The sequence below is a fragment of the Polypterus senegalus genome, chromosome 5 (assembly GCF_016835505.1).
Source record: "Polypterus senegalus isolate Bchr_013 chromosome 5, ASM1683550v1, whole genome shotgun sequence".
In the NCBI taxonomy this organism is placed as follows: domain Eukaryota; kingdom Metazoa; phylum Chordata; class Cladistia; order Polypteriformes; family Polypteridae; genus Polypterus; species Polypterus senegalus.
The window spans coordinates 116,838,573-116,866,473 of NC_053158.1; the positions used below are offsets into that span (position 1 = coordinate 116,838,573).

The 27,901-nt window shown below is 36.1% G+C and overlaps 1 protein-coding gene across 4 annotated transcripts in view; it reads left to right on the forward strand.

Annotated features, from left to right (window-relative positions):
- The window catches only part of LOC120529457 (meiosis-specific coiled-coil domain-containing protein MEIOC-like), a 150,303-nt gene extending 124,990 nt beyond the window's left edge, over positions 1-25,313 (forward strand). For 3 of the 4 annotated variants that reach the window (XM_039753269.1, XM_039753268.1, XM_039753266.1), the window contains one exon: positions 17,603-21,430. In XM_039753269.1, the coding sequence (XP_039609203.1) occupies positions 17,603-17,874 (272 nt within the window). In that variant the 3' untranslated portion in view covers positions 17,875-21,430. Of the gene's footprint in view, positions 1-17,602; positions 21,431-24,899 lie in introns of those variants that run through there. The other variant, XM_039753270.1, reaches the window with a different exon arrangement.
- The last annotated feature ends 2,588 nt before the right edge of the window (positions 25,314-27,901 follow it).

The window sequence follows — 27,901 nt, forward strand, 5'->3', positions numbered from 1 at the left end:
CAACGTGGGAGGCGTTAGGATGGGGGACCCAACACCACCTCACACGGTGACCGAGGTGCAGGCTATGGACATATATATGTACGTAAGTAGGATTCAGTTAACGTTGGGAACCCATGTACCAAATTTCTTGAAGATGGGCCCATAAGTAACAAAGACTGTTGAAAAGTTCAATATGGCAGCCGACAGTTGCGTCATACCACCGAAATAAGTACGTACATTGGTTTCGTTAGCTCAGGAAGCCACCTACCAAATTTTGTGAAGATGGGGCCGTAAATAAGAAAGTTCAACATGGCGGACTTTGTTGACCGTTATGACCGTTACGCGTAGAATTTCGAAATGAAACCTGCTTAATTGTTGTAAGTAAGCTGTAAGGAATGAGCCTGCCAAATTTCAGCCTTCTACCTACACGGGAAGTTGGAGAATTAGTGACTTTGGAAAGTTCAATATGGCGGCCGACAGTGGTGTCATACCAACGAAATAAGTACGGACATCGGTTTCCGTTAAAGTTCAATATGCCGGCCGACAGTGGCGTCATACCACCGAAATAAGTACGTACATTGGTTTCGGTTAGCGTAGGGAAGCTGCCTACCAAATTTCGTGAAGATGGGGCTATGAATAAGAAAGTTCAACATGGCGGACGCGTTGTCGACCGCTATCAACCGTTATGACCGTTACGTGTAGAATTTCAAAATGAAACCTGCTTAACTTTTGTAAGTAAGCTGTAAGGAATAAGCCTGCCAAATTTCAGCCTTCTACCTACACGGGAAGTTGGAGAATTAGTGATGAGTGAGTGAGTGAGTGAGGGCTTTGCCTTTTATTATTATAGATATATATATGTGTATATATATATATATATATATATATATATACTATATATAAACTGCTCAAAAAAATTAAAGGAACACTTTGAAAACACATCAGATCTCAATGGGGAAAAGAAATCCTCCTGGATATCTATACTGATATAGACTGGGTAATGTGTTAGGAACGAAAGGATGCCACATCGTTTGATGGAAATGAAAATGATCAACCTACAGAGCCCTGAATTCAAAGATGCCTCAAAAATCAGAGTGAAAAAATTATGTGGCAGGCTAGTCCATTTTGCCAAAATTTAATTGCAGCAACTCAATATTGTACGCAGCACTTTGTATGGCCCCTGTGTTCTTGTATACATGCCTGACAACATCGGTGCATGCTTCTAATGAGATGACAGATGGTGTTGTGGGGATCTCCTCCCAGATCTGGACCAGGGCATCACTGAGCTCCTGGACAGTCTGAGGTGCAACCTGGTGGCATTGGATGGACCAAAACATAATGTCCCAGAGGTGTTCTATTGGATTTAGGTCAGGAAAGTGTGGTGGCCAGTCAATGGTATCAATTCCTTCATCCTCCGGGAACTGCCTGCATACTCTCACCACATTAGGCCAGGAATTGTCGTGCACCAGGAGCCACTGTACCAGCATAGGGTCTGACAATGGGTCCAAGGATTTCATCCTGATACCTAATGGCAGCCAAGGTGCCTTTGTCAAGCCTGTAGCAGTCTGTGTGACCCTCCATGGATATGCCTCCCCAGACAATCATTAACCCACCACCAAACTGCTCATGCTGAATGATGTTACAGGCAGCATAATGTTCTCCATGGCTTCTCCAGACCTTTTCACTTTTGTCATGTGCTCAGGGTGAACCTGCTCTCATCTGTAAAAAGCACAGGGCACCAGTGGTGCATCTGCCAATTCTGGTATTCTATGGCAAATGCCAATGGAGCTGCATGCTGCTAGGCAGTGAGCTCAGGGCCCATTAGAGGACATGGGGCCCTTGGGTCACCCTCATGAAGTCTTTCTGGTTGTTTGGTCAGAGACATTCACACCAGTGGCCTGCTGGAGGTCATTTTGTAGGGCTCTGGCAGTGCTCATCCTGTTCCTCCTTGCCCAAAGGAGCAGATACTGGTCCTGCTGATGGGTTATGGACCTTCTATGGCCCTCTCCAGCTTTCCTAGAGTAACTGCTTGTCTCCTAGAATCTCCTCCATGCCCTTGAGACTGTGCAGGGAGACACAGCAAACCTTCTGGCAATGACACGTATTGATGTGCCATCCTGGAGAAGTAGGACTACCTGTGCAACCTCTGTAGGGTCCAGGTATCGCCTCGTGCTACCAGTAGTGACACTGACTGTAGCCAAATGCAAAACTAGTGAAGAAACATTCAGAAAAGATGAGGAGGGAAAAATGTCAGTGGCCTCCACCTGTTAAACCATTCCTGTTTTGGGGGTCATCTCATTGTTGCCTCTCTAGTGCATCTGTTGTTAATTTCATTAATACCACAGCAGCTGAAACTGATTACCAACCCCCTCTGCTACTTAACTGACCAGATTAATATCCCATAAGTTTCATTGACTTTATGCTATACTCTGATTAAGAAGTGTTCCTTTAATTCTTTTGAGCAGTATATATATACTATATATATATATATATATATATATATATATATAATATATATATACTAGCAAAATACCCAAGGCTTCAAGAGAGAAGTAGTGTGTTAAAGAAGCAATGAAAAGAAAAGCAAACATTTTAAAAATAACGTAAGAGGATTGTTAATGTAATTGTTTTGTCACTGTTGTGAGTGATGAGTGTTGTTGTCATATATATATATATATATATATATATATATATATATATATATATATATATATATATTTACACACACATAAACATATATATATATACATATCTATACATATACACATATATACATCTACATATATACACACACATACATACATACACACACATATATACACACAAATACATATATATATATATACATACATACATACACACACACATATATAAACATATATATACATATACATACATATCTACATATATACACACACAGCTATTTCGTATCAGTGCAATACGCTGTTTGTTAACGGTTGACTCCGCTCTTACGTGCAATAACAAATCAAATCATTCAGTTGTCTTTGCTCATATGTCATTTTAGAGCTGGACGCCTGGCATCTTTTTTGGCCACGAAGTTCGTTTCTGTTTGGTGTGAGGTTCTGTGTTGTGGAGATTCTCAGGATGGATTGCAGGTGCTCATCAGTGAGGCGACTCCTGTGTGCTGGTTTGTTAGTCTTTATCACTGAGAAGAGCTTCTCACACAGATATGTGCTACCAAACATGCACAAGGTTCGAGCCACATGTAGACGGACTTTTTTTGTTCTTCAAAGTCACCAAAGCGCCGTGCAAACTCAGTGCGCAATAAGTGTTCGGCAAGGCAGCTGAAGCGCTGCATTATGGGATCTGTAGTTTATTGTGTTACCAGCGCTTCATATACCCGGGCCATTAATAACAATAATACAGTATATAAAATGATCTCGGGCCGGATATAATTACGCCGGGCCGGATGTGGCCCGCGGCCCTTGAGTTTGACACATATGGACTGAATAGAACTTGAAAAGATATGTTTTTTCAAATGTGATCGCGCAATTCAGATAGAGTTGACGCAAGCACTACAGCCTGCATGCCTCAATGAGTCATCCTTCCCTCGCTCTTACTTTTTTACCGTTCATCTAATGAATACACTGAGTATGGCTTTACCAAAACAATCATTGATGGCGAATAAAGTATCCATTATTCGAGTATGTAGAGCGGGATATATATATATATACATATATATATACCCGCAGCATCGCAGCGGAGAAGTAGTGTGTTAAAAAAGGTAGAAAAAGAAAAGGGAACATTTTAAAAATAACGTAACATGACTGTCAATATACAGTATTTGTTTTGTGAGTGTTAACTGAGTTTTGCTGTCATCAAGGATTTGATTATCATTATTTCTTTCAATCAGGTTCGTATTTGTAGGATGTGTTGTGTTCAAGTTACATTCCGTGTTTGTCAATCGTTGTAAAGATGACAGGTTTCATTCATCGATTCGTTTCTTACTGCATCAATAAACAGCTCGTCTTCTTCTTTATCTGAGACCTGACACACTGCATGCACGGGTTTGTTTTACACTGTCTTCCTTTAGCGGGACATTGACATTTTCCACCGTGTGCTTTGTTTCCACAGTAGCTGCATTTATGAATATGCTTATCAGACGCTTCATATTATTTGCTGCCTTTTCAATTGTGTAATTCGGTTTTTGTTCAGCTCTTTGGAACTGTTGCTTTTATCTGTGCACGCGCCAGTTCACGTGAGCCACTCGGTGTACTTGCATCGAAGGTTCCCAGCTGTGCTGGTGCCATCTCGTGCTATTTCCATAGCTTTATTTAATGTTACCTTAGTCCTGGCACTTAAAACTTTCTCTCAGTTTCGCTGAGTTTGTGCCAAACACCACGCTGACCATCTCATCTTCCTCTGCATAAGCACAGTCCTTAACCCGTGAATATTTAGTGGAGTTTGCTATTGGATTGCCGCTGACGGACGGCCTTATATGGGCAGGCACTAAATTACAAACGCCAGCGGCAGCCTGTCTATGAACTTAATTTAAAGTGTAGGTTTACATCGTGCTTTGTTTCCGAAGTAGCAGAACTCATCAATATGGTTGTATATGTCACTCGCCGCTTCTTATTGTTTCGCTGCCTTCTCAATTATATGTTTTCTTCAGCGCTTTTTTGAGGTCTTCCTGATTTTCTATGTGCTGCGTGATTACGTGGGAGGCGTGATGATGTCACACGAAACTCCTCCCCACGGCGTTGAAGCTCATCTCCATTACAGTAAATGGAGAAAAACTGCTTCCAGTTATGACCATTACGCGTAGAATTTCGATATAAAACCTGCCCAACTTTTGTAAGGAAGCTGTAAGGAATGAACCTGCCAAATTTCAGCCTTCCACCCACACGGGAAGTTGGAGAATTAGTGATGAGTGAGTGAGTGAGTGAGTGAGTGAGTGAGTGAGTGAGGGCTTTGCCTTTTATTAGTATAGATATATACTGTATATATATATTTATATTATATATGTATATATATATTATATATGTATATATATTATATATATATATATGTGTGTGTATATATATCTATATCTGTATATCTGTATCTGTATATATGTATGTGTGTGTATATATATATATATATATTTGACTGCAACACTCATAACAGTGACAAAACAATTAAATTGACAATCATGTTATGTTATTTTTAAAATGTTTCCTTTTCTTTTTCATAACTTCTTTAACACACTACTTCTCCGCTGCGAAGTGCGGGTATTTTGCTAGTTTGTTAATATTTGTTATTATCAGGTTGAACTGTTCAAACAGAAAACATATGGGTGCTCAAACTCTGCCGGTACAAGTCCTCTTGTCAGTTATTCCAATGAACATTGGGGAGAGGCTTACACTAATGACGCAATATAACGCAGACAATAGGATCTGTGAAGCTGTTAAAGGCTCGGCACCTATGCGACTAATCACAAAACAAAATAATAAAATAAATAATTTACAAAAAAAAAAGGAGAAAATCTATATAGTGTCTTAAGAATACAGTATATAGCATTGTACAAACCAAATAAATAAATAAATAAATAAATAAAGAAGATTAAGACAGTAAATTCAGAGAAAGCCTAACAGGCAACATAATTGGTGGTCTAGCACACACATACAGGTTACATGAGCCTCTTGACAGAGAAGTAAACTGAGAGAATGGTAATGAAGTCAAGCAGAACTAAAAGACTTCCTGAACAGATGAGTTTTGAGTTGTTTTTTAAAGAATTCATGGAGTCAGCTGACCTGATTAATTTCGGTAGGTCATTCCAGAGTCTGGGCACTATACAGCTGAAGGCCTTGTCACCCATGGAGTGTAGATTGGTGTGGGGCACAACAAGTTTGCCAGAATCAGACGACCTTAGTGAGCACGCAGGCACATAGTGATGGAGAAGGTCACTGATGTAGTTTGGCGCGAGGTTATTTAAGGCTTTGTCATAAGTCAACAACTACTTCTATTTATGCAGCCCATTCAGTTATTTTACAGAACCTGTTTGGGATGCACCAACACAGACTGAAGCTACATTCAAATGCAGTCATTTTAAAAATTGAAGAAGGCACATCAAGGTAAAGTCATATATAGTCAAAGCACTTGTGTTCATTATTTTTGATGTAACAGTGGTCGTACAAAATGGTCTTACGGGTTTAATATTATGTAAAGAGAAGACAAAGTGCTGAACTTGCTGGCTACAGTGAGATAGATTATAGCTAAGTTTGGAACACAATCTTTTCACACTGGCATTGTATACAATATGTTCACGATATATATACTTATCCCTAAGAACAAATAAGGCTTAACTACTGTATAAGATAAGGCATTTTCTTTACCTCTCTTACCTCCACTCCCAGCAGCCTTCAATCCCTGTCACCTCTAATGATGACTTTTAAGTGATTGAACTCCATTATCGTTTGATCAGATTTGCCATATGATTACTGGGTCGGGCTCTAGTCTGTAGCCAGTCAGTGAGTGTTTTCAATTGCAGGGAATATTGTCACAGCAGAGAGGTCTCAACTTCATTCAGACTGTTGACATTCTTATTTTTCTTAAAAGGAAGCATATATAAGTTTTTTGTGGATCTAGTTAGTGTAGAGATGAGGAAAACAGACAGCACTTTCATCAGAATAAGGGGAAGGCAAGCTTATAGACAGAAATCATATAAAGAGTTGTAAACCAAAGAAACAAATGTGTGAAGATTAGCACAAGATAACTTTTTATATCTGCCTTCTTGGTTGAGTCTGTGAGGATGGTTTCTAAAATGTAGCCTTGATGACACAATCTGAGGACAGTTTTTGAGGACAAGTCCCTTGCAAGTTCTTCAACTTAACAACAATGGAATTGTGATAAAAATAAAGTAGGTAGAAATCTTTTTTTTTTTTTTTGATAGTAAAGTACAGTTGCCCCAAGATTTCATGGTATGACAAGCATGGATTTTTATCTAGAGAATACATCCAGAAAATGTTGTTATGACAAGGAGAAATGATGAAAGTACCAAAATAAATAACATTCAGGACCTACAAGTAATAGGTCAGTAAGGCAGTCATAAAGGCCAAGAAAGGAAAGCCATTATTAGTGCATTGTTTGGTGATAAAGCAGAAAATAATAAATATACTTTAAGTTAGGATGATTTTGCACTGCTGTAACTTTATATTCTGTTACTGCAGTGTAAATATTTCATGTTAATGTTTGTTTTTTTTTGTATTTTGTATTTTAATGAAGCATACTGTTTTCAAAGCAGTATGTCAAAGCTTGTATTGAAGCTTTTGAAGCACATGACTGATATCTGTTAGCTTCAAATGTCACTGAAACTCCTGGAGCGGTCTGACTGTTTCAAAGCTGTTCTGTGAAATGGGTTGTGAAACTACTGTTCTCATCTTATGCAGAAAAGATATCTATACTAAAAAAAGCAAAGCCCTCACTGACTGACTCACTCATCACTAATTCTCCAACTTCCCGTGTAGGTGGAAGGCTGAAACTTGGAAGGCTCATTCCTTACAGCGTACTTACAAAAGTTGGGCAGGTTTCATTTCGAAATTCTATGCGTAACGGTCATAACTGGAACGTACTTTCGTCCATATATACAGCTCCATGAATTTATGCAGTTATTGGTTTCAAAATTATTATGTACAATGTTTTAATACATTTAGTAGTTTTTCCAAGTCTGTGTAACAAACTAAAATTCTAACTTTAAGTTTTTCACAGTAAAGTACTATTCCTAGCACTAGTTTAATTTAACCCTACTTTCCCCCTACCATGATATACAGTGGTGTGAAAAACTATTTGCCCCCTTCCTGATTTCTTATTCTTTTGCATGTTTGTCACACAAAATGTTTCTGATCATCAAACACATTTAACCATTAGTCAAATATAACACAAGTAAACACAAAATGCATTTTTAAATGATGGTTTTATTATTTAGGGAGAAAAAAAAATCCAAACCTACATGGCCCTGTGTGAAAAAGTAATTGCCCCTTGAACCTAATAACTGGTTGGGCCACCCTTAGCAGCAATAACTGCAATCAAGCGTTTGCGATAACTTGCAATGAGTCTTTTACAGCACTCTGGAGGAATTTTGGTCCACTCCTCTTTGCAGAATTGTTGTAATTCAGCTTTATTTGAGGGTTTTCTAGCATGAACCGCCTTTTTAAGGTCATGCCATAGCATCTCAATTGGATTCAGGTCAGGACTTTGACTAGCCCACTCCAAAGTCTTCATTTTGTTTTTCTTCAGCCATTCAGAGGTGGATTTGCTGGTGTGTTTTGGGTCATTGTCCTGTTGCAGCACCCAAGATCGCTTCAGCTTGAGTTGACGAACAGATGACCGGACATTCTCCTTCAGGATTTTTTGGTAGACAGTAGAATTCATGGTTCCATATATCACAGCAAGCCTTCCAGGTCCTGAAGCAGCAAAACAACCCCAGACCATCATACTACCACCACCATATTTTACTGTTGGTATGATGTTCTTTTTCTGAAATGCTGTGTTCCTTTTACGCCAAATGTAACGGGACATTTGCCTTCCAAAAAGTTCAACTTTTGTCTCATCAGTCCACAAGGTATTTTCCCAAAAGTCTTGGCAATCATTGAGATGTTTCTTAGCAAAATTGAGACGAGCCCTAATGTTCTTTTGCTTAACAGTGGTTTGCGTCTTGGAAATCTGCCATGCAGACCGTTTTTGCCCAGTCTCTTTCTTATGGTGGAGTCGTGAACACTGACCTTAATTAAGGCAAGTGAGGCCTGCAGTTCTTTAGACGTTGTCCTGGGGTCTTTTGTGACCTCTCGGATGAGTCGTCTCTGCGCTCTTGGGGTAATTTTGGTCGCCGGCCACTCCTGGGAAGGTTCACCACTGTTCCATGTTTTTGCTATTTGTGGATAATGGCTCTCACTGTGGTTCGCTGGAGTCCCAAAGCTTTAGAAATGGCTTTATAACCTTTACCAGACTGATAGATCTCAATTACTTCTGTTCTCATTTGTTCCTGAATTTCTTTGGATCTTGGCATGATGTCTAGCTTTTGAGGTGCTTTTGGTCTACTTCTCTGTGTCAGGCAGCTCCTATTTAATTGATTTCTTGATTGAAACAGGTGTGGCAGTAATCAGGCCTGTCGGGTGGCTACGGAAATTGAACTCAGGTGTGATACACCACAGTTAGGTTATTTTTTAACAAGGGGGCAATTACTTTTTCACACATGGCCAATGTAGGTTTGGATTTTTTTTCTCCCTAAATAATAGAAACCATCATTTAAAAACTGCATTTTGTGTTTACTTGTGTTATATTTGACTAATGGTTAAATGTGTTTGATGATCAGAAACATTTTGTGTGACAAACATGCAAAAGAATAAGAAATCAGGAAGGGGGCAAATAGTTTTTCACACCACTGTATATATATACATATATTGCTGAACAGGATAAACATTTATTTTACACACTAAAACTTAACTTTTAAAACTTAACTTTTTTGAACATAAGTATGAATAAAAACAGACAGGAATATTATTCCGGAATAAATCAACTCAAAACTTAAATAACTTATGTTTTGCTCTCCATAAAAATATATCCTGTCTAAATTATACAAGTTAGAAATAAAGTAAACGTTAAAAGAACAAACATTTAAATTTTTTTACTCTTATGTAATTTCATATAAAAAATAAACTTAAATTTTAAATATCCCAAAAGATTTTGCTCTCCATAAAAATATATCCTGTCAAAATTATACAAATTCAAATATGAACATGCTAAATAACAAACCTGGAAATATAAATAAAATTTGTTCTTTTCAGCAATAACAAATCAAATCATTCAGTTGTCTTTGCTCATATGTCATTTTATCAGAGCTGGACGCCTGGCATCTTTTTTTGGCAACAAGTTCGTTTGTTTGGTGTGAGGTTCTGTGTTGTGGAGATTCTCAGGGTGGACTGCAAGTGCTCATCAGTGAGGCGACTCCTGTGTGCTGTTTTGTTAGTCTTCATCACTGATAAGAGCTTCTCACACAGATATGTGCTACCAAACATGCACAAGGTTCAAGCCGCATGTAGACGGAGCTGGAGGATTTCTGCGGGAATGGAGAAACTGTAGAGACAGCATGTGTATTAACTTGTGGATTTTTCTGTGAGTATTTGGTGGCAGCATCACAAAGTCGCTTCCGTAACACTGTGTGCGTTAGCTGCGGAGCTCAGCTCAGAGCAAAATGAGGTGAATGGGAGGAGAGATGATGACGTGACTCCCCCACCCGCCTTAACTGTCAATCCCCCACAAACACAGTCTCTCGGAATTTGCATAAGCACAGCCCTTCACGTGCAATTTTAATTTAGTGTCATAGTGATCAAAACTCTCGTTTATATCCTGCGTCCTCTCATTAAACTTGTATCCTGCATTACCTGTGGGCATGACAAACGCCAGCGGCAGCCTGTCTATGAACTTAATTTAAACTTTAGGTTTACACCTTGCTTTGTTTCCGAAGTAGCAGCACTCATGAATATGGTTGTATATGTCACTCGCTCACTTTTTATTGTTTCGCTGCCTTCTCGATTATATAATGCATGTTTTCTTCAACTCTTTTTGGAGCTCTTCCTGGTTTTCTACGCACTGCGTTGACAGTCCGTTCACGTGATTACGTGGGAGGCGTGATGATGTCACACGAAACTCCGCCCCCACTGCTTTCGAGCTCAACTCCATTACAATAAATGGAGAAAAATAGCTTCCAGTTATGACCATTACGCGTAGAATTTCGAAATGAAACCTGCCCAACTTTTGTAAGGAAGCTGTAAGGAATGAGCCTGCCAAATTTCAGCCTTCTACCTACACGGGAAGTTGGAGAATTAGTGATGAGTCAGTGAGTGAGGGCTTTGCCTTTTATTAGTATAGAGATATATATATATATATATATATATATATATATATATATATATATATATATAATTGTGTGTGTGTATGTATATACAGTGGTACCTTGAGATACAAGTTCCCCAATGTAAGTTTTTTTTGAGATACGAGCTGTCACTAGGTCGATTTTTTTGCCTTGAGTTTGTCGCCACACATTCCGAGGAACTGACGATGGAAGAGTTGATGGAACTACAGATGCGGCAACATATGGAGGTTCTGCAGGAGATCAGTATCGCAGAGGAGGTTACCTCATAAAGTGAGATATAGGAAGTGTTTGCAATATGGGAAAAAGTTTCGAAAAGAAGCACCCTGAAAAAGTTACAACTGATAGTGCAGCGGCGCTATTTAGTGACACTTGCCTAATGCTTGACTTTATTGAAAAGAAACTGTAAAAAAATTGCAACTGATAGGCAAGTGTCATTAAATAGTGCCACTGCAGTAACTCGTTTCAGAAACATTCTAAAGGGGAGGACTAAACAAAGCTCCTTGGATAGGTTTCTTTTGAAATGCCTTGAGAATGAGTGAGAAAAGCGTGGCAAAAAGGAAAAAAAAAGTAGTGAAGAAGAAAATTAAGTTGAGCAAATGTGAAAGGAAAAAAACATTACAATATGCTAATCGGCTTTGCCAACATCTGTTTATTTTTTGAGATTCTCTTTTATGTATTAGGTTTTATTTTGTTTGTATACAATATTTGTTCATTATAAATACATTTATCTTATGTTGAAAATATTTAACAAAAAATTGGGGTGGTTTTTTGGCGGCAGGCACGAATTAATCTCATTTCAATTAATTTCAATGGGGAAAATTGATTTGAGATACGAGCATTTTGATTTACAAGCTCGGACACGGAACGAATTAAACTTGTATCTCAGTTCGCACCCTTGATGGTTCGGTATTTTTCGGGTGATTTTCTATGTAATAAACTTAAATTATAGCTTAATGAAAATTGCATAATTAGATCTGGACCACCCTATAGATAATATTTTTGTATACATAATATATATGTATATATACCAGTAATGGTGCTGCAGTGTATATAATTGACTTGAGCGTTCATAGTTGTCATACTCTTTCTCTGTACGTTTAGCAATTTGTTTGCTCCGAGGTTGATGCGCTTGCTGCTTCCTGAACAGCTCTTTTTTTCTCCACTCTAGTGGCCCCTTTCTTCTCTTCTTTCATCGGCATCTTTTCACTTTAATACTGATTACGTCATCTTCACGTTAAGATCATGGAAGACGCTTAAAAGACTAGAGAGATTGGCCATGGAGCGTCTTGTGAGGACCTTAAACATGAGACTTTGTGCCAAGAGATTGATCCAGGACCGTCTCGCGATGATGTAGAACATGAGATTCTTGCAAGACACGCTCTACTTACAAATAAATAAGAGCAAGGGCATCCAGCAACTTGAACACGCTCAGTCGTGTTTTGGCTTTGAGCACACACAGATCCAGGGCGCATATAAAGCGTATAAGGACAATACATTATAAATGAAATGGGATGACTAAGGGAAGAAGAAAACAGCATGGAGAAAAGAGACTTGAAAGCGTTGGAGAGACAAAAAAGAAAAAGAATAGGTGAAAATTCAGAAAATAAGGAAAGTAATTATCAGCCTGGAATAAGTGGAATTGGGAAAAAAAGCACATCCAATCAAGACGTTTGCGCTATACAGATGCAGAGCAGGTTAGAAATTATGAAAGCGGTGGCATTCAAAAGGCTCAAAAAAAAGTAGTTGTGGAGAAAGTTAAAGAATATGAATATATTAGAAAGTATAAAAAAAGAAAGTAAAGATTGCAGGAGTGCAAACAAATGGAAATTATTACTTGAAAAAGGGAAAATAAACACCATGGACAAGGTATCATAAAAAAAAGCAGGATAAAGCGAGGTCAGAAATAAAAGACAGTAGAAAACAAAGTAAAATGTCCTAAAAAGGTTAAAATACAAGGGGGGCAAGCACATGCAGAGCAAATTAGAGATAATGAAAACTGGATTTCAAAAGACTCAAAAAAAAAAAAAACGTAGGCGTGAAACACATGCAGAGCAAGATACAGAATATGAAAGCTGAAAAAAACGACAATGTGAAAAAAAAGAAAGCAAATATCGCATTAGCGTAAAGAAAGAGAATTTATTACTCATAGAAATAACAAAAAGGCAAATATAGATCAAATATATGGACAAATGTGATATGTCAGAAGTATGTAAATATTGTAAGGCAATAAGAGAATTTCAAAAACGGAGTTTACCTCACATGCATTTATTGGTTACTTTGCAAAAAAAATTAACTGCTGATGATGTATATCATTTTGTCTGTGCTGAAATTCCAAACAGAAAGCTATCCTGAATTATGGTACAAAGTCATTAAACACATGTCTCACTGACCGCATTAAAAAGATTCAGTACATTGGGACTCGAAAGATTCCAAATATTGTTTTTACTGAAGTTCTGAAATAAAAGTGAAACTAACGAAATAGCAGCAATTAAAAAAAAAACTTAAATGTGTATCCAGAAAAATAAAAACAGGGGTTGCCGAGCGGAGCGAGCTGGGGGTGAAGACCCCTAGTATGTACAGGTGCCGGTCATAAAATTAGAATATCATGACAAAGTTGATTTATTTCAGTAATTCCATTCAAAAAGTAAAACTTGTATATTAGATTAATTCATTACACACAGACTGATGTATTTCAAATGTTTATTTCTTTTAATTTTGATGATTATAACTGACAACTAATGAAAGTCCCAAATTCAGTATCTCGGAAAATTAGAATATCAATTAAGACCAATGCAAAAAAGGATTTTTAGAAATGTTGCCCAACTGAAAGGTATGAACATGAAAAATATGAGCATGTACAGCACTCAATATTTAGTTGGGGCTCCTTTGGCCTGGATTACTGCAGCAATGCGGCGTGGCATGGAGTCGATCAGTCTGTGGCACTGCTCAGGTGTTATGAGAGCCCGTGTTGCTCTGATAGTGGCCTTCAGCTCTTCTGAATTGTTGGGTCTGGCATATTGCATCTTCCTCTTCACTATACCCCATAGATTTTCTATAGGTTTAAGGTCAGGCGAGTTTGCTGGCCAGTCAAGAACAGGGATACCATGGTCCTTAAACCAGGTACTGGTAGCTTTGCCACTGTGTGCAGGTGCCAAGTCCTGTTGGAAAATGAAATCTGCATCTCCATAATGTTCGTCAGCAGCAGTGCTCTATAACTTCCTGGTAGACGGCTGCGTTGACCTTGGACCTCAGAAAACACAATGGACCAACACCAGCAGATGACATGGCACCCCAAACCATCACTGACTGTGGAAACTTTACACTGGACCTCAAGCAACATGGATTCTGTGCCTCTCATCTCTTGCTCCAGACTCTGGGACCTTGATTTCCAAAGGAAATGCAAAATTTACTTTCATCAGAGAACATAACTTTGGACCACTCAGCAGCAGTCCAATCGAGACGCTTCTGACGCTGTCTCTTATTCAAGAGTGGCTTGACACAAGGAATGCGACAGCTGAAACCCATGTCTTCCATACATCTGTGTGTGGTGGTTTTTGAAGCACTGACTCCAGCTGCAGTCCACTCTTTGTGAATCTCCCCCACAGTTTAATGGGTTTTGTTTCACAATCCTCTCCAGGGTGCGGTTATCCCTATTGCTTTTACACTTTTTTCTACCACATCTTGTCCTTCCCTTCGCCTCTCTGTTAATGTGCTTGGACACGGAGCTCTGTGAACAGCCAGCCTCTCTAGCAATGACCTTTTGTGTCTTGCCCTCCTTGTGCAAGGTGTCAATGGTCGTCTTTTGGACAACTGTCAAGTCAGCAGTCTTCCCCATGATTGTGTAGCCTACAGAACTAGACTGAGAGACTATTTAAAGGCTTTTGCAGGTGTTTTGAGTTAATTAGCTGATTAGAGTGTGGCACCAGGTGTCTTCAATATTGAAACTTTTCACAATATTGTAATTTTCCGAGATACTGAATTTGGGACTTTCATTAGTTGTCAGTTATAATCATCAAAATTAAAAGAAATAAACATTTGAAATACATCAGTCTGTGTGTAATGAATGAATCTAATATACACATTTCACTTTTTGAATGGAATTACTGAAATAAATCAACTTTGTCATGATATTCTAATTTTATGACCGGCACCTGTATGTATGTATTTGTGTGTGTGTGTGTGTATATATATATATATATATATATATATATCCATCCATCCATCCATTTCCTAACCCGCTAAATCCAAACACAGGGTCACGGGGTCTGCTGGAGCCAATCCCAGCCAACACAGGGCACAAGGCAGGAACCAATCCTGGGCAGGGTGCCAACCCACCGCAGGACACACACAAACACACCCACACACCAAGCACACACTAGGGCCAATTTAGAATCGCCAATCCACCTAACCTGCATGTCTTTGGATTGTGGGAGGAAACCGGCGCCGGAGGAAACCCACGCGACACGGGGAGAACATGCAAACTCCCGCAGGGAGGACCGGAAGCGAACCGGGTCTCCTAACTGAGGCAGCAGTGCTACCACTGCACCACCGTGCTGCCCATATATATATATATATATATATATATATATATATATATATATATATATATATATATATATATATATATATATATATATATATATATATATATATATATATATATATATATATATACACATACATACATACATACATACACACACACACATACAAACCGGATTCCAAAAAAGTTGGGACACTATACAAATCGTGAATAAAAACTGAATGCAATGATGTGGAGGTGCCAACTTCTAATATTTTATTCAGAATAGAACATAAATCACGGAACAAAAGTTTAAACTGAGAAAATGTATCATTTTAAGGGAAAAATATGTTGATTCAGAATTTCATGGTGTCAACAAATCCCAAAAAAGTTGGGACAAGGCCATTTTCACCACTGTGTGGCATCTCCCCTTCTTACAACACTCAACAGACGTCTGTGGACCGAGAAGACCAGTTTCTCAAGTTTAGAAATAGGAATGCTCTCCCATTCTTGTCTAATACAGGCCTCTAACTGTTCAATCGTCTTGGGCTTCTGTGTCGCACCTTCCTCTTTATGATCGCCAAATGTTCTCTATAGGTGAAAGATCTGGACTGCAGACTGGCCATTTCAGTACCGGATCCTTCTCCCACGCAGCCATGATGTTGTGATTGATGCAGAATGTGGTCTGGCATTATCTTGTTGAAAAATGCAGGGTCTTCCCTGAAAGAGATGACGTCTGGATGGGAGCATATGTTGTTCTAGAACCTGAATATATTTTTCTGCATTGATGGTGCCTTTCCAGACATGCAAGCTGCCCATGCCACACGCACTCATGCAACCCCATACCATCAGAGATGCAGGTTCCTGAACTGAGCGTTGATAACAACTTGGGTTGTCCATGTCCTCTTTGGTCCCTATGTCGTGGCGTCCCAGATTTCCAAAAAGAACTTCGAATCGTGACTCGTCTGACCACAGAACAGTCTTCCATTTTGCCACACTCCATTTTAAATGATCCCTGGCCCAGTGACAACGCCTGAGCTTGTGGATCTTGCTTAGAAATGGCTTCTTCTTTGCACTGTAGAGTTTCAGCTGGCAACGGCGGATGGCACGGTGGATTGTGTTCACTGACAATGGTTTCTGGAAGTATTCCTGAGCCCATTCTGTGATTTCCTTTACAGTAGCATTCCTGTTTGTGGTGCAGTGTCGTTTAAGGGCCCGGAGATCACGGGCATCCAGTATGGTTTTACGGCCTTGACCCTTACGCACAGAGATTGTTCCAGATTCTCTGAATCTTGGATGATGTTATGCACAGTTGATGATGATAGATGCAAAGTCTTTGCAATTTTTGCTGGGTAACACCTTTCTGATATTGCTCCACTATCTTTCTGCGCAACATTGTAGGAATTGGTGATCCTCTACCCATCTTGGCTTCTGAGAGACACTGCCACTCTGAGAAACTCTTTTTATACCCAATCATGTTGCCAATTGACCTAATTAGTGTTTATTGGTCTTCCAGCTCTTCGTTATGCTCAAATTTACTTTTGCTACTTGTCCCAACTTTATTGGGATTTGTTGACACCGTGAAATTTTGAATCAACATATTTTTCCTTTAAAATGATACATTTACTCGGATTAAACGTTTGATCTGTCATCTACGTTCTATTACAAATAAAATATTGACATTTGCCATCTCCACATCATTGCATTCAGTTTTTATTCACATTGTTTAGTGTCCCAACTTTTTTGGAATCTGGTTTGTGTATGTATATATATATATATATATATATATATATATATATATATATATATATATATAATATTATGGTTTGTTTCAGATAAATACATTACAGAAGAGGTTAGACAGTATGACAGCTTGTAATTATGAGAACCATTTTATTTTTTATGACATGTATTACGCTTCAATATTTTCTGTACATATTTTATTAGTTTTGTTTATCAAAAATGAACAGGTTAACAGTTTAATTTAGAACATAAGACTTCTACATGGCTTGTTATTCAGGAGCATAGTGTAAAATGTTTTTTAAAGTGATAAAGGAAATCAAAATTGGTAGTACAATCCAGCAGCTCATAACTGAGGCATCCCTAATATTAAGTGGTATCTTTATCTGATCAAACATAAATAGTCAGATATAGATAACTTATTGTATGGTTTCCAGCTTTTAATTATTAATTATTATTAATTATTCCTTTTTTAATGTTTTCTCTGTTTGCAGATGTTCTTGCTTTGGCTGTTGCAATTAAAGAGCTTGCACTATATACTCGCAAAGCACGTACTGCCTTATGGTGTGCCCTTCAGATGACTTTACCTAATAACACCTTGAATGCATCCGCTCGGCAGTCAGAGCTTGAGAAGGCCCTTCAGGAACTGAGCAACTTTACTATAGCAGCAGAACATTCTAACCAAGAAATGAAAGTCCCAAGTGTCTTGGAAGGCCACCAGCAAATGAATACAGAAAATAAGATTCCAAAGAAACAAGGAGTTTAAGTCAGGAGATTAGTATTATTGCTATTGTATGCTAGTATTTGAATGTTGGAATATGTCAGACTGGCAAAATATGAAGATTAGATGATGAAGGCAAGTGCTTTGTACAATTTCTTTTTCCAATTTAATGTAATATCACTGGAATAGTCACTGCTTGTGCTAGTTTTGGCATAGATGAATATAAAATTCAAAGTGTTTAGATTCCACTTTCTAACTTATTAGAACTTGTGAGGTTGATTCCATGCAGGCACAGAATATTTTCCATTTAAACCTTACAGGTGTTAAGAGATTGCGATTTCAAAGGAGGGAAACAAACCCTTTTTTAATATGGTGAACCTGTTGTCATAGATTCATCCATAGCTAAGCATGTACTGTGGTCTGTAAAGAATCAGTGTTGAGTATCATGTGATGTGCCAAAAAACTACCAAACATATTCATTTCTGTTTTCCATTATTAGCATTTATTACATATTGCAAAACATTAACATTTGTTATGCAGCAATTGAATAGTCTTTCCATTAGACTGTTTTTTAATAGATAGGCGGCCGTCAGTGTTTCCTGTAAGTTACAAGTTCTGCAGGTTGCGTAATGTAGCTGTCTTTGCAAATAAGTGTTAATTAAATTATAGTTTCAGCTGGCTTAGCTGTAAAAATACATATAGTATTAGTTGAAAATGTTAATGGATGATACTCAGGATTAGTACTGTGGCTTACTGTACTAACACACAAAGAGTGGGGGAATTTGAATTAATTCAGTGGACAATAATTAGTAACTGCATTCCATGTTTATTTTATTAAGATGCATTTTGTGCATGTATTACTAGTATAATGTTCTGCATAATGGTTACTATTGCCAAGCCTTCCTAATAATCTACATTAACTGTTTACTCAGGTAAAAATATACAAAATGGTTTGTTTAGGTTCAGAGACACAAAGTTTTATTTATTTATTTTTTTTTTCATAAATTGTAACACTGTACAGTACTAACTTACCAAAGCTATTTTTGTTTTAACAAATACTGTTACGGGCTTGTTTTTATTGTATTAGCATTTTAGAGAAAAGTCAAGTAATAGTTGAAATTTGGCTTAGACAATCACTTGAATTAAATATCTTTAAATTACACTATGTATAGGAATGAGAGAAAAAACATAAGATCAGGATATTAATAAGTCAGAATTGTAATGATAAACTATTAATACTATATTTTGAAATTTTAAACACCTGTTAGACCTTGTTGAGTTTTCTGTTTTTATAAATATAAGCATTTTGTTATTTTTAAAAATTACCATTCAAGAAGCTGTAATGAAAATGAAAACAAAGCTAACATTTTGTTTTAAACTCTTACTAGAAGTAGTTAATATTCTCAGGGTGTACTTTACTCTTGCTGGTTACCTTTTAGTTACTAACTTCAAAACAATAAGTTCAATTACTTCATGTGTAAAGTACTTTTTTTCTTATTTATTTATTTTTGTTTAGCAGCTGTGTAAATAATTTTTAAAAAATGTTTGTCCTATTGCTGTGTTAATGGAATTGATTTTTCATTTGAAAAACATTTGAGATATGTTATTAATCACACATTCAGATGCACGTTTTCAAACTATTACTTTTGTATTTTCTTTAGAGTTTATTTTTCTTATCTGTTTTATGTTCTTGACACATTCATTACTGTACTTTATTTAATAGTCAGGCCACATGTTTTGTTGTGTGCCTGTCAACCTCTTTCAATTAATCTATTATCTGTTCTACTGTCTTGCATAGTCTTGCATAAGAGCATGTTTTAAAACATATTTAGGTTATTACATCTCTTACAACAAGAGGAATATCACTTGTATTAATTTTCTAAATGTCACAATTGCCTTTCTTGTTACTTAACTGGAATTTAAAAAAAAATAAATAAAGTTGAAGTTTCGCTTGTTGACGCAATTACATAGTTTTAAATTGCATCCAGTGAAGATTTTACATTTAACCAGTGGGTAAATACATGCAGAATTGACAAACTGATTATTGTGGTTTTTATACCATAATTACCAGTAAATAGAACAGTTGTTTACAATATTTTATTGTTTTATCGCTGAGAAAATATTTTTGCTACTTCTTGTGAATGTATATGTCATTTAGGCCATAGAAGTTCAAGGCCCAGAAGTTTAAAATGAGTATTTAGTAGAATATATCTGAATTAAATGTTTAACTAATTTTTTAGTAAACTGAGCCTTGAATGATGCGTATTTGCTTATTTTCCTTTTCAATCCATAAATTGATAAAAAATTTATAATTTGCCCTACTCAGATTACTTGGGAATCCTATGCAGTGCATGGAAAAATTGCATTTTGGATTAATAATGTAATAATGAGAAATGTTATAAATATAAAGCAGTTTATTGTCTCTAATAATGTTTTGCTGTACATTTAACATGATTGTGTTACTTGTTTAGTGAAATACATAGCATGGAATGAAAAGGGTAAAGGAAAAGTAATTTTTGTAGACTTCTCTCACATAATTCCTTATCAATGATTAACCATTGTATAACAGTTTTTAAATATTAAGTCTCTCTCAATTTTATTAGACACTCCTAAATTTCTATCCTCAGGTTTTAACAATTAACATTGTACAATTTTTCTCAAACTTGCGTCAGTTGTTTAGATTTTAATAAAATCAAATATTATAAAGCACAGTTATATAAAATAATGATGTTAATGTCCTGCATTGTTAAAATGATTTAAGGATAACAGTGATGTATCATTCATTCAGTTGGTCTGCTATCACTTTAAAGTGCCTGAATTAGTTTGTATTTTTTCAGTTCCAGCTGTGTTAACATAAATGTAATACATTTCCCAAACATCTGTAGTAAGGCAAGAATGAGAAGAAGAATAATACTTTATTTTGACATGGTTAGCGAGATGAGCGCGAAAATACAATAATTTGTAATGTTAGTTTGCAAAAATGGATAGGCAAACACACAATAATACAAAAAAACTATAAATGCATAGATTTTAATGAAATTAATATACAGTTTATTTCATGAGCCATGTGAAATCGTTATGAATGTTGGTCAGTACAGTACATTGATTATATAAAGGTTGTTTAGTCAAAGAAGATATGTGATATTGGTATTTATCATTTTCAAGTATTCTCGCTTTCCCATTACTGTCATGCTTTCTTAATGCCAAAAAATTGCAGAAATACTTGCAGTGACCGTTAGATTACTGTAAATGCCAAAGTTTGACTGGAATTTTTAACAGGCTTAATCTGTGATGACTTACAAAGAGCGCACATTTTTTGAAGAAATGTATGAAATTTCATGATGGTGTACTGTATACATTTTAGTTTATCTATGATTAAATCATGCCAGGTGTTCAGTCATCTAGCATATTGGATTTTTCATTTTTTATCAGTGTTACCAAGAACCACTTTTGGACATTTTGGTCTGGTTTATCCTTCCAATGTATATTGTATCTAGTAAGAAAAGGTTTGAAACAGTTTAGTACTATATTTGGTTGGATTGTTCAGAGATGAAGTATGGCTGTTGGCATAAAGCCATTTGTTGATGAAATAGGTGTTTTCTTTTGGAAACACAGTCTGCATAATAAAGCTGTAATTAACTATCTACTCTAATGTTTGTTTCCATCATCTTGTTTTATTTCTGATTTGTTTGTGTTTGCTGGATGTGATTTCTAACAAGTTGAGCATGGAGGGTTTACTGCTCGTTTGGTGCAGAGACTTCTTGATTTTATTTCAGAAAGGAAGGTACAACCTTTACATAATTTGTTGTTTGGAGAAGCCATTATCTTTTGAGATCACATTTTTAAAATAGTGAGATCAGGATGAGTAGAGATTTTTATTTTTACTGCATTCAATCACTTTTATTTTGCATTGTTCCACTTTTCAGTTGGCCAGATTTTGATGTTTATTAATTCTGTGGATGGTCTAGTTTCACCTTTTACCCATTATCAAGATAGATAGATAGATAGATACTTTATTAATCCCAAGGGGAAATTCACATAATCCAGCAGCAGTATACTGATACAAAAAACAATATAAAATTAAATAGTAATAAAAATGCATGTAAAAACATATATTGATCTCATGTTTTTCACTGTCACTCAAGTAAAATTTTTTGGCATATACGTCAATTTTTGTATGCCTGTTAACTCTTAAAGGAATGCATTTTACAGCTCATTTAGAAGAAAATTGAAATGTTTTACTGTTGTGTGTGTGTGTTTTTATGTTGCCAAGGAATAGTTTCTGTGTACATTTGGTGGGTTTTTAACTCTTTAGACTGTATTTTATGGAGGTGCATTAAGTTCAACTGATTTGTTTAAATATAAGCCTTATGAAGTAACTGTTTTTGCCAAGTTCAAATGTAAGGTAAAGGTAAAAAGTTTTTGTTTTTATGCAAACTTTATACAGATTTTACTTAAACCATGTATTACTTATAATACTACTAACTGGCAAAAGTATGATAAAGTGTATAAATTACTTTTTTTTTTTTTTACCTAAATCATTTTGAGATATAAACCAAAGTGAGACTTTGGTTAAGCTGTGTTACCTTTTACAGACAAATTTGAATCTATGGTTTCTGCCTAATCTCAGAGGTTCAAGATATCCTAGTTTTTACAATAGCTTTCTATGTTATTAACAGTTGCCCCCTCCAAGACAGGACAAGCAGATGCACTTGATATTATTAGAAATACCATTGTACTTGTGCTACGTAGATGAACTAAACAATACATTCCCCCTATACTTATTTCTAATAATTTGTCAGTCTTTATATGTGTACCTGTAGATGTTAATGTGGATAATATTTCATGTTATGCATTATCACTTACTGAGAAGAGTAAACAACATAAAGCAACAGGACATTATAATTTGTATTTTATTCACTGGCTTCAAGGCTGTTAACACTAGAATCCCTGAAGCCGGGCCACCTTAAATTTCTTCGCATCTCCTCATCAGTCTTTGTCTTACAAATGTGTTGGTCAGAATTGGCAACAGGCAGCCTGCTCACTCATCCCTCCATGGAGGCAGCTGAAGTCAACTCGGACGCTGAACTCTCTTTATCTGAGTGTGAGGCGTCTAGAATTGTATAGGGTAAATATATCATTATTTGGAATACATACATTTTCTGCAATCAGGGTAAATATAGGATGACAGGAAGTGTGAGGTAAGAAATGTGGAACACATAACTAATATTTTCATCTTACTATAATAGTAACAAAATGCCAAAGTAAAGTCCACATATCAAATAAATACTTTCATAAAAGGTATAACAAAACAAGTGCACTTTTATTCAAGAATACAACTGAAGAAAAATAAATCATTCAATTTACATGTGGCTGTCAATGAGCAAAAACCCGAGCCCAAATATCAGCCGATGTTCCTGGCTGGTGCAGAGGTAAGAACTGCTGCCTCAAAATCAACAAGTTGTGAGTTTGAGTCCGGGTTATTCCTGTTTTAAGTAGTGAGCTGCTGTTATTATTACTATTATACTAATAAAAACATACATTTGATTTGAGTCTGTAACACCCGGTGTACACTTTTGCTAACTGTAGAAGATATCACTGAAGGGATATAAGCAGACACGCAAACGGTGGTGAATAATGTCGTCTTGGTATCTTTCTGTCACTTGAATTTTTTGTTCAATTTTATTCTTGATTAAAGGAGTACTTGTTTCATTATACCTTTGCAAAAGTGTTTATTTTATATTCTAGTAACCACTTGAATGACATCAAATCTGTCTCGACTTCTCTTGTACATGCACACACACATCCATGCATGAAAACATCATTGAATGCAGACAGACTTCTTTTTGGGTGCATAAGCGACATGAAGAACATGACTGAGAGAATAAAACTGAATAAAAAAGTACTAAAAATTTACAACAGGTGTTACAGACAGAAATCAAATGTATGCTTTTATTATATAACCAGTAACGGCGCAGTACACAATAACATGCAGTGAATACACTTAACTTGAGCCTTCATAGTTTTCATACTCTTTCTCTGTACATTTACCATTTGTTTGCTCAGAGGTTGATGTGCTTGCTGCTTCCAGAGCAACTGTTCTTTTCTTCAGCCTAGCAGCCTGCTTCTTCTCTTCTTTCATCGATGCCACAGAAAACTGGAAAAAGAACAGCAGAGAATAGTTTGGATTAGGATGGATTGCGGAGCCTTAGTGAAAATGATGATTCAATGCACATATAACTTAACAAGGATACACCAAAATGTAGCTGTGAGAAAAATATGTTAAAGTAATGGGTTTTCAGCAGGTTTTTTTTTAATAACAATGCTCAACTATATTAGCCAGGTGAATTTTTATCGGTAAACTATTCTATAATTTAGGTGCCTCGCTACTTCTTTTACATTTAGCTCTTAGAATTACAAATCTGCACTAGTTGCAACCAATTGATGTCTTTCTTGGGTGTCTTGCAAAGTTATAAGGGATCTATCTTTTGCTGTATTTAAGTTAAAAAAAAGCTGTCCAGGTAATCTTATTAATATGTGATTTAAAATTTAGATCAGAGTCATTCAATTATTAAATTACTATTACTTTTAATGGGAAAAAAAGCCAACACACAGAAACACACAGAGGATTTTTGTTATTCCCACTTTTATCCCTTTACAAGTTACTTCCGAATAGAATTCATGCAGCTTTTAAGAGCACAAGCAGATTCACCCAGCCTTAGATGTGAGTTGTAAGAGTTTGCCTTGTAGTGTCACACATTTATTACAGCAGAAGAAATGATAGGGGGATTAATCGCTTTTAATACAGAGTTCAACAGAGTCCAGATAAAGGAACAGAAGCTTCGCATTCATTCCTTGATTGTAATAAGCATATCTATATGTTTGTCCGTGCATCTGTCCATGTTGTAACTAGTGGATACACTTCAGGGTTGCAGGTGAAACAAAGCTCCAGTGTTGAAAAAACAGCATGTGCAGAATTGGTTAAAATTTACCAAGGAACACATCAGTTGGTCCAAAGAGAAACTGTATAACATGCTGTGGACTGATTAGAGTAATGTTATTGTTTTCAGGTTTGGTGGTCATCAATAGTATGTCAGGACGACCTCCTGGTACTGAATTCAAGCCCCAGAACGCAGTGAAGATAGTGAAGCATGGCAGCACAAAAGTCATGGAATGAGGATGTTTTCATACTATGGTATTGGGCCTATTTATAATATTCCAGGGATGAGTCAGTTTGAATACATCAGAGATTATGTTGCCATATGCCGAAGAGGAAAACTAAATGCATCAAAATATTTGTTCAGTTTGAGTTTGAAGAGAAAATGTCGACAATGCTATGCTTTTGAACAGATTAATATTTCTTTTCTTTGAGAAGAATACAGACTTGATCAGATTTGTTAATGCTTTGATTTGGAATTAAACGTGCAATGTTTCCACTACATTTGAAATATGGAATTAGAAGCTATTAAAAAAAAAAAAAAAAATTCACTTTTTAATGCACTGCTGTTTATTTGAACACACTTGTATAATCGCCTGTCTGACTATGCACTTTATAATAAAGAATCTGAATTTATATTAATATTACAATACCCAGATTTAAGCACTTGTAAAATATAATAAAATCAGCAAGTCTTGTTATATAACTTAAAACTGGTCAAATAAAATAGGTTTGATAAGATAGTACTTGTAAGAGGTACAAAGTTTGTTTGATTCTAGTATTTTCTTGTTTAGTTTTCTTTAAATGTAAAGATAGGCTTCACAACTAACCGGAAAAGTTGGGGAAAACGGCAACAAATTAGTTTATTGGTACAGTGTCATGTTGGCAATGTGTCAGAGGCAGCAGCAGAATGTTTTTTACAAGTTGATGGCTGTAGATGGCAGCTGGGTTATTTTTATAAAAAAAAATATGCTCCTGCTGTAAAGGGCAGATCAGCAGAAAGTGGTTCGGAGAGACATGGTGTGATCACTAATAAATGTGAAATATGAATTGAGCAAAAATCGGTAGTCTATTTGTTGAAACGATTGAGATACAGCACTTGTGGAGCAGACAGACACTTCAATACATGCATTGATAGTTTCTTGATTAATGCTTGATGTAAACATTGAAGTTATATTGCAAATAGGATTCAAGTCTATTCAGTTCTAGGTTGCAGAATCATTTTTTCGGCAATGATATGGATTAAGAACTGCTGATTGATCACTAAGTGTGGTGTCCAGTCTTTCAAAATGGCACATCATTGCTTTCTAAAAGCTTATAATTAACTAGCTGTTAAACATGATACAGATCGTATCCTAACAGTTGTTATGCACAGGGGTGTAACCTTTAACCTTTGAAGGATACATATTTGGGCAAATTATGTTACTGACTTATAGTACAGCATGTCTGTAGCTAGAGTGCATTTGTTGAGGCAATTGTTCATGTAATTTATGGCATCATTTACTGATAAAGATGGTGTTAATTTGTGAATCATTCATATCCTGATCCTGGCATGTTGTTCTGTACATCATGACTTCCGTGGATCATTCTTTTATAAAACATCCTAAAAAATTATTAGAAGTTCTCTGTTTGCCATTATTACTTTCTCTTGTTACAAAATTACTTTATTTTGTACATTATCAGTTGAGATCAGGTGCACAGCTGGAGATAATCTTACTATCATATGAAAGATTGATTTTGTGATCAGTTAACCATTTTTATAGGAGTTTTGATTTGCACAATTACTTTGCTGGGAGATCCACTTGCAGCTAAGCTTTACACTTCAAAGTTTAAAGTAAAATGTCTTCTCCCTTGATAACTTGATAATACATATTGGTCTAACATGTCTAGTCCTAGGGTCAATTTTCTTGGGAGGTTTCTAATATATATATATATATATATATATATATATATATATATATATATATATATATATATATATATATATATATACCAAGTAAAATACATTTTACATTTTCCGTTACCTGTCTTTGGTTACAGTCTGACTCTGAAGTTTGCTTTTTTGCCCCCTCTTCTACTGGCATTTAAGTGCAGATTGCCACCATCAGCATGCATTTGCGACTTTTGAGTTTTTATTTTATACTTTCTTTTTGCTACATAGCTTGTGCTGTCTTTCAAGAGTCTTTATATTTTTAGCCAATATAGCAACTTATTCTTTTGTAGTAAAATAAACCTTCTGTTTAGTGTCCATGATGCAATCTTACACACCATGACACAGTCTTAATGGATTATTTCTGCTTTATTTGACATACTTGTCTATAAGAACTTGGCTGCATTCTAGTTTATTATCTATATAAGCACCTTCTGTTTATCTTTGTAAAACAATCTATTGGCACACCTAATATTAATTGGGCATGTTGCAGAGTGGTAGTTGGCATCTTATTTGCTAAGATAGGTTTCTTTAGTTTTTAGCCAACTTAAAAAGTGTATAAAAATATGAAAATTAAAACAATAGCAATATAAAAAAATAGAAGTAAAATGAGACACATACAGTGGACGGCAAGTTGATGGTTTTTATAATGAGAGCTTGTGTTAGCTTGATTTAAGGAGCTTTTCTGCTTTGGTTATATTACAGTTCAGTGCTGTCTGCGAGCTATTATGGACAAAAAACATTTTTTCCAAATGTTTCCCAGATAAATTCATTCCCAAAGTTGCATACAAGTAACACGGAAGCCAAGTGTGCAGCTTAACTTTTCATCAAATCTCAGGTTGTGATAGGTTGTTAGAGCATACATACCTGCATGCCAGGTTATTTAGACATGGATGTTTATTTCATAACTATCAGTTTATTTTTTTCTTTTAATTGTAATCCAATTGCATGTCGTTCATATAGTTATTTTAGTTCCTTATATGCATGTAAACCTGCATTAGAATAAAGTGTTTTCTCTTTTTGATACTTTTTCAAACATAGTTTGTAGTTGCGTCAGTTTAGAGCAGTGTGGTAATGTTTGCTATTTTTATTATAATATAAAAAAAGTAATTTTAAATTTCTTCATTTTACAAACATGGGTTCTATGACAGTTTAGATCAAGAAATCATTTGCGCCAAAAGGTGCCTGTATCTGTGCAGTTTACA